This window comes from Carlito syrichta, unplaced genomic scaffold (assembly GCF_000164805.1).
Source record: "Carlito syrichta isolate Samal-C Ts95f unplaced genomic scaffold, Tarsius_syrichta-2.0.1 Scaffold304602, whole genome shotgun sequence".
NCBI classification, from domain to species: domain Eukaryota; kingdom Metazoa; phylum Chordata; class Mammalia; order Primates; family Tarsiidae; genus Carlito; species Carlito syrichta.
In genome coordinates, this window is record NW_007248698.1 from 308,183 (window position 1) to 322,206 (window position 14,024).

At 53.5% G+C, this 14,024-nt stretch overlaps 1 protein-coding gene across 1 annotated transcript; it reads right to left on the reverse strand.

Moving 5' to 3' along the window:
* Positions 1-298: 298 nt before the first annotated feature.
* On the reverse strand, positions 299-11,911 carry LOC103262744 (keratin, type II cytoskeletal 73). The gene is made up of 9 exons (XM_008060385.1): positions 11,436-11,911; positions 9,100-9,314; positions 8,228-8,288; positions 7,539-7,634; positions 6,758-6,922; positions 3,200-3,325; positions 2,625-2,845; positions 1,319-1,353; positions 299-555 (listed from the first exon to the last, which is right to left on the reverse strand). The coding sequence occupies exons 1-9, from the start codon at positions 11,880-11,882 to the stop codon at positions 299-301; spliced, it is 1,623 nt and encodes a 540-aa protein (XP_008058576.1). The 5' UTR covers positions 11,883-11,911.
* Between the last annotated feature and the right edge of the window lie 2,113 nt (positions 11,912-14,024).

Consider the following 14,024-nt stretch of genomic DNA (forward strand, 5'->3'; position numbering starts at 1 on the left):
GACCCTTGAGAGAGGGTCTTCCTCTGCAAGGGAACATGCAGGCAGAGAAGGGGTTGTGTCTTCCCCAGGAAAGAAAAGGTAGCCTGAGTGCAGAGGTAGAAAGCTGGGCAGGGTGACGGCAGCATTAAATCCCGTTTCTCCACTAAGAAAAACTAAGGCAGAGAGGTCGAAGAGATGAAGGAGAGGCCAGTGGCAAAGAAAGGCCAGACAGAGATGATGACAGGTGGGACAGAAGGATTTCCCAGAGTCCAGAGGAAGCCAGAGCAGGGCCCCTGCTGGAAATGGGCTGCCTTGCACTTTATCTCATGGTTTTCTTGGCGGGTGAGCTCAGAGCCAAGGGCTTTCCCTGGGAGTCTTTGAACTCGCTTGCACTCCCCAGCCTGGTCTTGGCCTCCCCGCGGGGGCTGCAGTTCCCGCTGCCGGTGACACAGCCCCCAGACAGCATGCTGTAGCCCCCGCCAACAGAGCTGGGCCAGTAGCCGTAGGTGCTGGTACCGCTGAACCCAAAACCAGGCCCTGTGCCTGCCATCCCAGCTGTGGAGCTGTTGATGACCGCTGTGGAGGAGGGAGGGAGGGAGCAATCAGTGTATGTTTCTGTGCAGGGGTGGCCCTAAGTTCCCCTCCAAACTTCCAGCCCCTACAAGCTTAAATGCTTCCCTCTAAGCAAACACTTCACATCCATCATGAACTTGGGTCCCTTGAGCAGCTCAAGCACCGGGAAAAACAGCCTGGATCCCACAAGGCTCCAGGATCAGGTACCTTGATTTTCTTTGAATGAACAGGACCGGCAAGGGTTTCCCTCAAGGGATAGGCCAGATAAGCCAGCAAGTTCTCTGCTTGCAACTCCAATTATTGTTGAAAGCATTTCCTGGTTGTTTTGAGTTAAGGGAGTCTGCTGGCCTCTCTCTTGGGAGGCCCGGGGACCAGCATCCATCAGACTTGCCTGTGTCTTTGCACAGGTGTCTACCCTCAATGAGAAGGTGCGCCTCTGTGCTCCCAGTTCCCTTCAGGCAGGAGAGCCGGGGTGGGGTGGCAGAAGAGGGGACAGGGCTCAGAGTTTCTTCCTGGCATGGGAGAGGCTTCTGGGAGAGGGGCTGGTGTGCAATGTCAGAAGTGATGGGGGCGGGGCCGACTCCACCAGGGAAGAAGCATTTCCGAATGGGAGGCCATGAGCTTCCACAAAGGAGGTGAGTATGTGACAGTGTGGTCTACCAGACAGAGCCAGGCTGTTCCATGGGAGGCCTGGTGGAGGCCCCGCCCCCCACTTTGTGTTTGCTGAAGGACTAGGGATACTCCCTCAGAAGCAAGAAATACTCACAAATGCTCACGGAGTTGGTGTATTCTCCAGACATCCTGCACAGGGAGAAAAGCATGGGAGAGTCTGTGTCACCTGGACTCCCAGAGCAACCTTACCATGCCCGAGCCCAGGCCAGGAGTCCCCAGCCTGGCCAGCTCAGTCTCCAGCAGACCAGAGGGCACTGGCTGCCCCCATGAGTCCCTACCCTTCCTCTCCCTCCCCCACCTACTCTTCCTCCTTCAGAGTTGTGGTGCTGCCACCTCGAAGCCCCCAACAGCACCTCACCCACAGGGGCCCTCTTATTTTCTTAAACCCATGTATTTACTCCTGTGAAGCTTTATTACCTAACCAAATAAGAAGAAGTCGCGGTAAAAGTAAACATAGTGAAAACAAAGTAATTCAAAAGTTTTTGGCAAGATAGGACTGTCTGTCCACAGACTCTGAATCTGGGACCTACTGTCTCTCTGTTAAGAGAGGATATTTGCCAGTTTCCGAGAGGCGTTAAAGACGTGGTAGCAGCCGGGCTTGGTGGCTCAGCCTGTAATCCCACGCCTTTGGGAGGCTGAGGTGAGTGGATTGCCTGAACCCGCGGGTTCGAGACCCGCCTGGGCAGCGAGACCTCATCTCTACAATAAATCAAAAAATCAGCCGGGCGTGGTAGCGCATGCCTGTAATTCCGGCTACTTGGAAGGCTGAGGTGGAAGGATCGCCGGACCCCAGCAGGTCGAGGCTGCGGTGGCCGGGAGCGGCCACTGCACTCCAGTCTGGGCGACAGAGTGAGACTCCAACTCAAAAAAAAAAAGACGTGGTAGCAGCCGGGCTCGGTGGCTCAGCCTGTAATCCCAGCACTTTGGGAGGCCGAGGCAAGTGGATTTCCTGAGCCCATGGGTTCGAAACCTGCCTGGGCAACTTGGCAAGACCTCGTCTCTACAATAAATAAAAAATTAGCCAGGTGTGGTAGCATGTGCCTGTAGTTCCTGCTACTTGGAAGGCTGAGGTGGAAGGATCACCAGAGCCCAGCATGTCGACACTGGGGTGACTGCGAGCGTGCCACTGCACTCCAGCCTGGGCGATGGAGTGAGACTCCAACTCAAAAAAAAAAAAAAAGACACGGCAGCACTAAGCTGAGACTGTCTCCAAAGAGTGGAAGGAGGACTGTAAAGGAAATTGCTGTCAATTATCTGTCTGGATGCTGTTTAAGGCTAGGTTTGTGGGTGAACTCAAAAGCATCTCCAGTCCCCCAAACCCAACAACCCACCCCCCGCCATGCTTTGGAAAACTGAGTCAGAGGCTTGCAAAGTGTCTTCCAACCCCTCCACTCACTCACCTGCATTCCTCGCCCTCCAGCAGCTTGCGGTAGGTGGCGATCTCAATGTCCAGGGCCAGCTTGACGCTCGTGAGCTCCTGGTACTCACGCAGCATCCGCGCCAGCTCCTCCTTGGCCTGGTGCAGGGCGCCCTCCAGCTCGTCCAGCTTGGCCCGGGCGTCCTTGAGGGCACAGTCCCCCCGCTGCTCGGCGTCGGCAATGGCCATCTCCAGGTTGGAGCACTGAGGTCAGGAGGCAACATTTGCCCTGAGTTCTGAGGTCCCCTGGACCCCCCTTGCCCGCAACATACTCAGTGTCCTGCCCTCCTCTCTCCTGCCCACCTCCTAGAGCAGAGACCCAACCACACCCATGGCCGTCGAGTCCTGTCAACCTAGGACTGGGAGGCTTATTATTGCAAGACCACTGGCCGTCATTCCAGACTTCAGATGGGAGCTGTGTGTGGGGGGCGAGAGCAGGGGCTCCACTTGAGGAAGGGGGTTCTGAGCTGGAGGACCAAGAGAAGGAGGAGGGGCTGGGGGCCGCTAGGCAGTTCACCCCTCCCTTGGGAGTGAGTCAGGATGGTCCTGGCCCCTCACCTGCTTCTTCACACTCTCGATCTCCGAGCGCAGCCTCTGGATGAGACGGGTCAGGTCTGAGATCTCGCTCTTGGTGTGTTTCAGGTCATCACCATGCCGGCCGGCCGCCAGCTGCAGTTCCTGGTACTGGGGGGACAGGGGACAAACAGGGACCTCAACTTGGGGCCTGGCTGAGCTCAGCCGGACACAGAGACTGTACCTTTGCTTGGGCAGCCTGTCAGGGGTGGGCAGGGGTCCCCAGCTTTGCCAGGTCCATCAACAACCCCCACAATCCAACCATGGTTCATTGCAATTGTTGGTCTTAAGCACAGCAAATCTTGTCAGTGGTTAACTCGGCCCTAAGATCTGTTGAATGACTCACACTCTGCTCTGCAACCTTACAACACACAGCTCTAACTGTGACACTCCTCCGCCTGTAGCCCTCAAAAGCCAAGGTTAAATTCAAACTCCCAGTATGGCATCTGGGTACTCATTTCTCACTGTCCCTGCCTAACACCTATCCGGCCCCCCAGCCATGCCAAATAGTGCCATGCTTCCTCCAAACGTTCCACATGTTCTCATGTCTCTGAGGCTTTGCCTGAAAACCCTTCCACGTCCATCCTCCCTTTTTCCCTAGCTAGCTCCAACTCAGCCAGTACAGAGTCACTTCCTCCAGGAGGCCTCCCCTGATATGCTGGTTGGGTGCAATTCTGCTTCCATTGCCCCTGGGTCTTCCCACACTGTACTGTGATCACACGTTTCTGCGTCTTCCCCATCAGATTCAAAATAAACCAATGGCAGGGATCTTTTCTTTTATGAATTTCCAGTACCTAGCACAGTGTCTGACTGGTACTCAAAAAAGATCTAACGAATGAATGGATGGATGACCAAATGAGGGAACCAATGAGCTGTTGATCTGTATTTTCTGTGGTTCCCTCCCCTTGACAACTGAGCTGGGGTCCAGGCTCCAGGCAGTCTTGCTAGGCTGGGATGGAGAGGGTTCAGCATGAGCGACATTTTGTCTGTATGGCAGGGGTGGGTTCAGCTATATCTCAACATGACTGGCCATGAACTTGGGGTCATCTGCTAGTTTAGGATCATTCCTGCCTTTGATGACATCCATTAAATAGTCAACAGAGGGTACTTCAGTTCTACCCAGATGTTGACTTTAGGGAACACAGAACAGGTGTGACCTTTGGCGCTCTGGGGGCGGTGCACTGCTCTGTCTCTGTCCCTGGGTGCTTGGCCCGAATATGGCCCCAGATTCAAGATTGTCCCTAAGGATGCCAAGTCCCTGGAAGACGGAGCAGCTTCTCTCTCCACTCTTTGTGTTGTATTTTTGGTGCTAATCCTGGGACAGGCAGCCTTCTGTCCCTTACCTGCAAGGTCATAGGTACAGAACCTGTCCCTACATACTGGTTGTGACTCCAAGCAGCCAGCCTCCTTTCGAGACAGATGGGCCAGCATTTTCCCATTGTTCAACTCTCAACCCATGTAAAACCCTTAGAATAAGTGCTTCTCACCAGGAGTCACTTGTGATTTTTTGCCTAAACACAGTAGAATCTGCAGTCAACCACCTAGATTCAGATCAGCTTGTCACTTGCTGTCTAAATGCCCTTGGCAAGGGACTCAAACTCCCTGAGTCTCACCTTCTTCAAGTTTAAAAGGAGACTAGTTAAAATAAGCCCTCATAGGCCCCGGGCACAGTGGCTCACACCTGCAATCCCAGCACTTTGGGAGGCCGAAGTAGAAGGATTGCCGGAGCCCAGGAGTTTGAGACCAGACTAGGCAACATAGTGAGACCTCATCTCTACAAAATAAAAATAAAAATAAATTAACCTGGTGTGGTGGCACATGCCTGACGTCCCAATTGCTTAGGAGGTTGAGGCAAGAGGATCACCTGAGCCCAGGAGGTCAAGGCTGCAGTGAGCCATGACCGTTCCACTGCTCTCCAGCCTGGACAACAGAGTGAGACTTTGCCTCAAAAATAAAATTAAATTAAATTTTAAAATAATTCCTTATAATATTGATGCTAGGACTCCATGAATAAAATTCTGCTCAGTAAGAGCTTGGTGAAAGGGACATACAGATAGCCCCAAACAGCAAATGGTCCAAATATCACATCTGTGCAGACCTGCCTAATTATTTTGGAAAGCGTTGGTTGGGGTAATAGCCTGTGACAGCCCAGACGCTAACTTGCAACAGTAACGTAGAAGGTTTTAGAGAAAGGGGATGGCATTTGAACCTTTGTCAAAAAGCCCTGGCCTGTGTGTTTCCTAGGCCCTGAAAGCTTTCCTCCACTCCTCCTGCAGGCTAAATCTCTGTCCCAGGCCAGCAAGGGCGGGGACAGTGGGGACAGAACAAGATAAAGTCTCCCAAGAGTGTGGATTCCCTTGAGAAAGAGCCTGATAAACTGCATGGAGCAATTAGGCAGTTGCCATCTTGATCTGAGAAACCAAATTATCTAAAGAATCACTTCCCACCCACCACCCACTAAAGGAGTTAAGATCTAAGGACTCCAGGACCCTTTTATTCTCGGAGCCAGACTTGAATGAAAAGTTAGGAGTTACCAAATCTCACTGAAGAGACCCACTAATTTATTATAATTAATGAGGGGATTGGCATGCTAACTACTCATGTTTCCCCTCAAAACTCTCTGTCTCGGCAGGGCGCAGTGGCTCACATCTATAATCCCAGCACTTTGGGAGGCCAAGGTGAGAGGACTGCATGAACCTAGGGGTTCGAGACAAGCCTGGGCAACTTGACGAGACCTCATCTTTACAATAAATAAAGAAAAACTAGCCAGGCCCGGTGGCTCAGCCTGTAAACCTGTGCCTTTGGGAGGCCGAGGTGAGTGAATTGCCTGAGTCCGCGGGTTCGAGACCCGCATGGGCAACTTGGTAGGACCTCATCTCTACAATAAATCAAAAATCAGCCAGGCGTGGTAGCTCGTGCCTGTAATTCCGGCTACTCGGAAGGCTGAGGCGGAAGGATCGCCGGAGCCCAGCAGGTTGAGGCTGCGGTGGCCGGGAGCGGCCACTGCACTCCAGTCTGGGCGACAGAGTGAGACTCCAACTCAAAAATAAAAAATAAAAATAAAAAAATAAAGAAAAATTAGCTGGGCTTGGCTGCACACTCCCGTAGTCCCAGCTACTTAGAAGGCTGAGGCAGAAGGATTGCCTGAGCCCAGTAGGTCAAGGCCGCAGTGACTGTGATCAGGCCATTGCACTCCAGCCTGGATGAAACAGTGAGACTCCGACTCAAAAAAAAAAAAAAACAACCTCCCTGTCTCCAGGAAGTTATCTCTGACCTACTTCACCTGGTCCTGGTTCCCTGCTCTGAGCTCCATTTGCACCACGTTTATTTGCACTCTGCTCTGCTCATCCTCCATGGCTGTCAGCCGTCTACGTGGACCCCAAGGACAGAGCTGCGTCTTCTCCCTTCGGGCCTCCCCCGGTGCCTGGGATGTACAGTACTCCCAGCAAGCTGTGGCTGCCATGATGAGTCATGGGCAGAAGAAGCAGAGGCTGAGACAGAGGCCCCCAAACACGTGATCCCGGGGAGGTGCACGGGCCTCACCTTGGTCTGGTACAGGGCCTCGGCCTCGGCCTTGCTCTTCAGGGCGATCTCCTCGTACTGGGCGCGGACCTCGGCAATGATGCTGTCCAGGTCCAGATTCCGGTTGTTGTCCATGGACAGGATGACGGATGTGTCGCTGATGTGGGACTGCATCTGAGCAATCTCCTGTGGGGGAAGCAAAGAAGCAGGACATGACTTCTGTGACCAGAGGAAGGTGCCGAGGTGATGGCCCTGTCCCAGCGGGAGGGCCCCAGACCACCCCCAGATGTTAGCTGCACTCCCCAAAGGTTGTAACAACAGGCTCACCAACCAGAGTTTCAGTACCACATCTAAGAACTGCTGAGGAGACTTGAAGTAGCCCAGGAAGAAAACAGCCTGTCACCTGAGACAGGACAGGAGAGAGGAAGATGGAAGAAAATAGCCTGGCCACCACACGAGGGACACTAAGGACACGTGAGCCAGACCTTCACAGAGGAGGTAGAAAGGACTCCCTACCGCCATGCCTGGGGATTCTGCCCAAGATCCAGGAAATACCCCACACAGTAGAGAGAAGACAGGCAGAAATGAGAATACACTGGGCTGAAGGCTGTTGGGAACCCCTTAAGGATCACTAGGAGGTCAGGCAGGGACATGCAGGGCATTGGGCTAGGTTGTCATTCCTACCTATGATCTACAAAGCTCCCAGCACCCACATGCTTAAAGTTACAGATAAGCAAGCAACTGCTCTTCACTCATTGTCCTTCCAGAAGACAGAGCTGGAGGTGGGGTGGGGGAGCCTTACCCCCTCGTGCAGGCACTTGAAGAACTTGATATCTCCATCCAGGGCATCCACCTTGGCCTGCAGCTCCACCTTGTTCATGTAAGCTGCATCCACGTCCTGAGGAGAATCCGGAGACACCTCTGGCATTGCCTTTCTTCAAGCCCAGACCTCCCCAAACTGCCACCCCATGCCCAGCCCCGAGGCTAGCTGCCCCACGAGATAGACTTGGGGTCCCGGGGCCAGAATGCCCCTTTTCAGTCAGGCCTCATTGCCAGACTCACTGTGAGAACTCATTGCCAGACTCACTGTGAGTTCCTCCTGCCTCTGAAACTCCTCCTGCCTCTATTTCTCAAAGAGAGGGGGTGGGAGCCCATCCCCCTCTCAGCCAGTCACTGGGCAGTCAGAGTAGACCAAGGCTAGCCACAGCGAATTGCCAGAGACAGCAGGGTTGGAAGGTCAACCCACAGCCCCTCCAAAGCACGCCCTGCTCCCTAGGCAAAGTGGCCGTGAGCTGGGGCTGGCTATCTGTATCTGGGCTCCTGTCCCCTGACAAACTGCTCGGTCCTAAGCCAACATCTAGGTGTCCCCAGATGTCCCCTGCACCTCCTCTTTCTGCCCTCCAGCCCCAAGCCCTTCTGCCTTCAGTCCCTCCCCTCTGTCCTGGCCCAATGCTCACTGCTGCGGGGCTGAGGGCCACGCACCCACCTCACCTTCTTAAGTATCACAAATTCATTCTCCGCAGTCGTGCGCTTGTTTATTTCCTCTTCGTACCTGCAGGACAAGCAGAATGCATGTGTGTTTGTGTGTGTGTGTGTGTGTGTGTGTGTGTGTGTGTGTGTGCGCGCACGCGTGTGTGTGTTAGTTCACATTGTGAAATAAGAAGAGAGACACCCACAGTATGTGTCTCTTAACAGGTATTATTCTATCTTTGCAAATCTGTCTCGCTAAGACAATTTGGCCAGAACGGTGGGCAAGTTTGAAGGGACCCCCGCCTGTGCCTGGTGACTGGATGGTTTAAGGTCTGATTTTCTCTGGTGCCTGGGGAGGGAGTAGGTTCTTTATCCTCCCTCCTGGCATCAAATCACAGGTGTAGGCCAGAGCCCCTTTCAGCCATGATTCTTGACACCTGTGGCCTGACACCTCACTGACAACCCACCCCCAATCCGGAGGCAGGTGTGCAAGGAAGCCAGAACCGCCACTCAAGGCAAGAAGAAGGAGCATGACCCAAAAGTCCAAGACCCAACAGGAACTCCAGCTCCAACCCTGCGGGGGGGCTTTCCTTGGAACTCGGGGGTACCCCGGGTGAGCTTCGGAACTGAGAAGCAGTGACGTACACATGTGGGCTCTCTTGAGCTTGGAGCAGGAAGCAGCATGTCAAGGAGGGGACCACCTGCCATGACAGCCCAACCTTGCCCCAGAGGCTGGCTGTCCTCTGTCTAGCCCACCTGGTTGCCTGCGGAAGGCTCTTGTCTTGTCTGGGTAGATGAGCTCAGGTCCCCCAAGGCCAGAGGAAGTCGTCTCAGTGCCTGCCGGGAAAGCCCAGCCCCAGAAGGCGGCCTTCCTAGGACGGTGTCCCACTCACCTCTTCTTGTAGTCCTCCACCACGTCCCGCACGTTGCGCAGCTCTGAGTCCAGCCTCACCCTGTCCCCGGACAGCACCTCTAGTTGCTTCTGCAGGTTGGCGATGTGGCCGTCAAGGACAGGCTCCAGGCTGTTCCTACAGTTGTTCAGCTCCAGCTGCTGCAGGAGGTTCCACTTGGTCTCCAGCACCTGGTTCTGCTGCTCCAAGAACCGCACCTGGAACCCAAGCCCATAGACACTGAAACCCAAGCCTACAGACACCTGGAACCCACACCAAAGACACCTGGAACCCAAGTCTACAGACACCTGGAACCCACACCACAGATACCTAGAACCCGAACCTACAGATACCTGTAACCCAAGTCTGCAGACACCTGAAACTCATGCCACAGATACCTGGAACCCAAGCCCACAGATGCCTAGAATCCAAGCCTGCAGATACCTGGAATCCATGCCACAGACACCTGAAACCCAAACCTGCAGACACCTGGAACCCAAACTTGCAGACACCTAGAACCCAAACTCATAGACACCTGGAACACAAGCCTGTAGACACCTACAGACCAAGCCCTCAGACACCTGGAACCCATGCCACAGACGCCCAGGCAACAGGGATGGAGGATGTGAGGTTTCCTCTCCCGAACAGGAGTTGTGTTTCCTTGTTAGTGCAGAAGGCGAGCCTCAGACCTTAAATGGCCACCATTCTCCCCACCCTGGGGCCCTTGACTTGGGTTCCCACTCCAGGGCAGCCCCTAAGATCAGGGGGGCCAGCATCTTCTTCTCCCTCTCAGTCTGTCAGGATCTAGGTCTCCTGGTTCCTCTGCACGAATCCCAACCCCCCACAGCCATTCAGCCTGGGCTGCCTCTTCAAGGCACAGCCTTGGACATGCAAGCTGGCCTGTGCTGGTCTTCACACTCTTGGGCCCTCTGCACAGGGCCTGATGGCCTGGCCCATGGCCTGCCCCTCATGGTTTCCTTGTGCATGGCCTCTCCCAGCCCAGCCAGGACAGGTGCTCAGCTGACATGGGATCTTGAGCCCTCCTGTAATTTTCATGTCTGAATCTCTATAGCCTCAGTCGGAGCAGGGCTCAAGTGCCATCTGCAAATGTCATATCACCCCCTTGCTTAAAGCCTCCAGGTGGACACCATGCACAGCACCAAGTCCTCATTCCTCAGTGTGCCCTCACCACATACCCAGCACTCCCAGCCTCCTCCCCCTTCACCCAGCCCGAGGCGTCCCATTCCCCAGACAAGTCCTAGGAGACTGCACATGCTCTCTCTCCCTGATTGCCTTTGTCTGACCTCCATCTGGAAAACTCCTGTACATGCTTCACCAACCTATCTCGTTGTCACCCCCAGGGAGTTTCTCCTGCTCCCCTAAGCTCTCTACTTCTCATGATTGTCCTACCACTGTGCTCCTGGGTGGCTTCCAAACTTGAGTGTGAACCAGCATCCTTGGAGGGCTTGTGAAAACACTCTTGATTCTCATTCAGTTTCTGATTCAGTTTGCTCTGGGGCAGGGCCTGAGAATATACATTCTTACAAGTGTCCAAGTGCTGCTGCTGCGGGTACGGGGTCCACTTTTTTTTCTTTTCAGACAGGGTCTCACTCTATCACCAGATGGGAGTGCAGTGGCACAGTCACGATTCACCATGGCCTTGACTGCCTAGGCTCAGGCAATCCTCCTGCCTCAGCCTCCCACGTAGCTGGAACTATAGATGCACACCACCAAGCCTGGCTAATTTTTCTATTTTTGGTAGAGATAGGGTCTTGCTTTGTTGCTTAGGCTGGTCTCGAATTCCTGGGCTCATGCAATCTTCCTGCCTCGGCCTCCCAAAGTGCTGGGTTTACAGGTGTGAGCCACCATGTCCAGCCTCAGGGGCCACCTTTGAGAAACGCTGCCTTAGTGCACCATGGCCACCATGCACCTGGCCCCATAGCTTGAGTGTATTATGGACTGAGCCTGAGCTGGTGGACACATGAAAGGAGGGGTTGGTTCCATAGCTTTTTGCACTCCCTGCTGTCACAAGCCTCTCCTTTCCCTGGCTTCTGAGTCTCACAGGCTGTCACTCTGCTTCTCCAGCCAGAGACTATGTTCTTTGCCTCCTGGACGCCTCCTAGAAAAAGCTCTCTAACTCATCTCCGACCTCTGATCTCCACCCCTCAACCCTGAGGCTCAGGCTCTGTCCAGTTCCTCCCTGCTCTGTCCTGGGCTGTGTCTGCATCCTGGGAAGAACAGCTGTCTTCCAGTGTGTCAGATAGGGACCTCCCTGCCAAGGACAGTGAAGGTGGAGGGGAAAAGGGGCTCTGTGCTCAGTTTTCTCTAAAAAGTCTCACCTTGTCGATGAAGGAGGCAAACTTGTTGTTCAGAGCCTTGATCTGCTCCCGCTCCTGGGCGCGCACCTTCTGGATCTCAGGGTCCAGCTCCACGTTGAGGGGCGCCAGGAGGCTCTTGTTGACGGTGACCTGGTGGATGCCCCCGGGAGGGCACACAGAGGGACACGCGGGCCCCAGGGCCACGCTGCCAAACATGCTGCCAGCAAAACCACTGGCCCGGCTCCGGCCAAGCCCATAGCCTCCTGCCCGCCCGCTGCCACCAGCCATGTTGAGGGAGATGGTCCGGGTGCCCCCCAGGCTGTAGAGGCTCCGACTGCTGAAGCCCCCGCTGAGCCCTTTGCTCCCTGCCCGGAAGGAGGATGAGCTGCCCCCTGAAAGCACAGCTGAGCAGCCACTGAAGCCCCCCTTGGTGGCAGCCCCTGTCTTGCAGGTGAACTGGCGGTTCATGATGGGGAGGCCAGAGAGCTGGGAGGAGAGGCTGACCCTTAACTGAGATGCAGTTCACAGCCTGTGATCTTGGCCTCCTCCTTTATAGGGCTCAGGAGGGAGCCACTGCCTTAATTTGTGGGTTCAGTTTGCCTGGGAGCAAGAAATCATTTTCTCCCAGCAAAATCAGACACCAGGTAAATAACTTGAAAACCCCCGAAGTGCTGGGCTTGCAAGCCTTGCTCATGTAATTGGAGTCTTATCTAATGAACTCGGGGTAATTAGCCTGGCCAAATTATCCCTAGAAAGATCTTGGCTGGGAGGTCTGTCACAGTCTCAATGGCTCTTCCCCAGGGGGTGCTGGAGACTGGGATTGTAGGGGTGCAGCGGCGAGACCTTTAATTGACAGCGCCATCTGTGAGAAATCTTGCAATCTCTCCAGTATCAGATGAACTGCTTCAGGGACCCTGACTGAGTCGCTTTTATGTGGTTAGGAAGAGATTCCTGTGGCCTGGCTGCCAAGACTCTTGGAGACAGTGCTCATGGCTGGCCAGTGCCATGGGAGAAGAAACCACTGGGAACCCAAGCCCAACCCTCTGCTGCCAGTCTCCCGCTGTGTCCTCCCAGGCAGGTGTCCTGCTCCTCCACACTGGCCAGGTCTCCTGCTCACTGTCACTGGCACACACGGATATCTTTGTTCCTGTTCTGTCCTGCCACCCCCACTCTTGAACTTGAAATGATGGTCATTGCCACCTTTCACGGTGGCTGATGCTGACGCAGCACTTCACAGTGTTGAAAGAGCTGCTCACACACAGCAGGTCACTGAATCCACTAGCCTGCCTGCAGAGGTGTGGTGACATTCCAAGTGGCACAAGCAGGGATAGCGAGCCGCAGGGAGTTGAGGATGGCATTCCTCTAGCAAACATTTAATGAACCCCAGAGAATGAAAATGCCCAGCCTCGAGGGACCCCTTGGTTGGTCTTCTGTCTCCACATTCGGAGCCATGCTTATTGTTTATCCATCCAACAGCCAGCCATCTATCCCCTCATTCACTCATCTGTTCACTGAACAGACTTCTGGTGAGGGCTGACTCCGTCTAGCCAAAACATCAGGAGAGAGACAACCTAGCAAGTCAGAAAACTTACAGACATCAACCGCTCTATTCCTTCCAAACACCACAGAAAAAAATTACAGCCTCACCCATACCCACTCCAGCCAAAGCTGAGTGGGAAGCCTTGACCTTCTCACTTGCCAGGCTATAATGAAGGGTCCCAACTGCCACTTCCACCAGCAGTTGGGTGGTGTCAGGAAAGTCCAAAGAGGAAGCTGGAAATTTCATTCCCACCAGGTAGTAACGAGTCCCATTGACCCACTTGGTGTCAGTGGAGACCATGTGAGAAGACCATTGTCCCATTACAAATGGAAAAGGGGCAAGGCATAGTGGCTTATGCTTATAATCCCAACACTTTGGAAGGCTGAGGCAGAAGGACTGCTTGAGTCCAGGAGTTCAAGATCAGCCTGGGCAATATAGCAAGACCTCACCTTAAAAAAAATTAGCCAGGCATGGTGATGCACACCTGCAGTCCCAGCTTCTCAGGAGGCTGAGACAGAAGGATTGCCTGAGCCCACTAGGTCGAGGCTATGGTGAGCCATAATCATGCCACTGCACTCCAGCCTGGGTGACATATTGACACCATATCTCGATAGATAGATAGATAGATAGATAGATAGATAGATAGATAGATAGATAGATAGATAGATGCAAATGGATGAAAAGTGTTCCATCCCTACCTGGCAATAATAAGGTGGCACCTACACTTTTCCCCCTGCTAAGACAATAGCAGAAGAAGGCAGCTAAAACAGAAGATTTAAATAAAATCCAATATCTCAGAATGATAACCCAAATGTCCAAGTTTTTATTTAAAAAAATACCTGTTACACCAAGAACAAGGAAGGTCTCAACTTGAATGACTAAAAAGGGACTATCAATAGATGCTAATACCCGGAATGATAAAGTGGGGAGATTATCTGACAAAGATTTCAAAGCAAACACGGTAAACATGCTTAAAAGAGTCATTAAGCACATGCTTATCAGATGAAAAATTAGAAAGTTTCAACAAAGAAATAAAAGGTATCAAAAAGAAGCAAGTGGAAGTTTTAGAA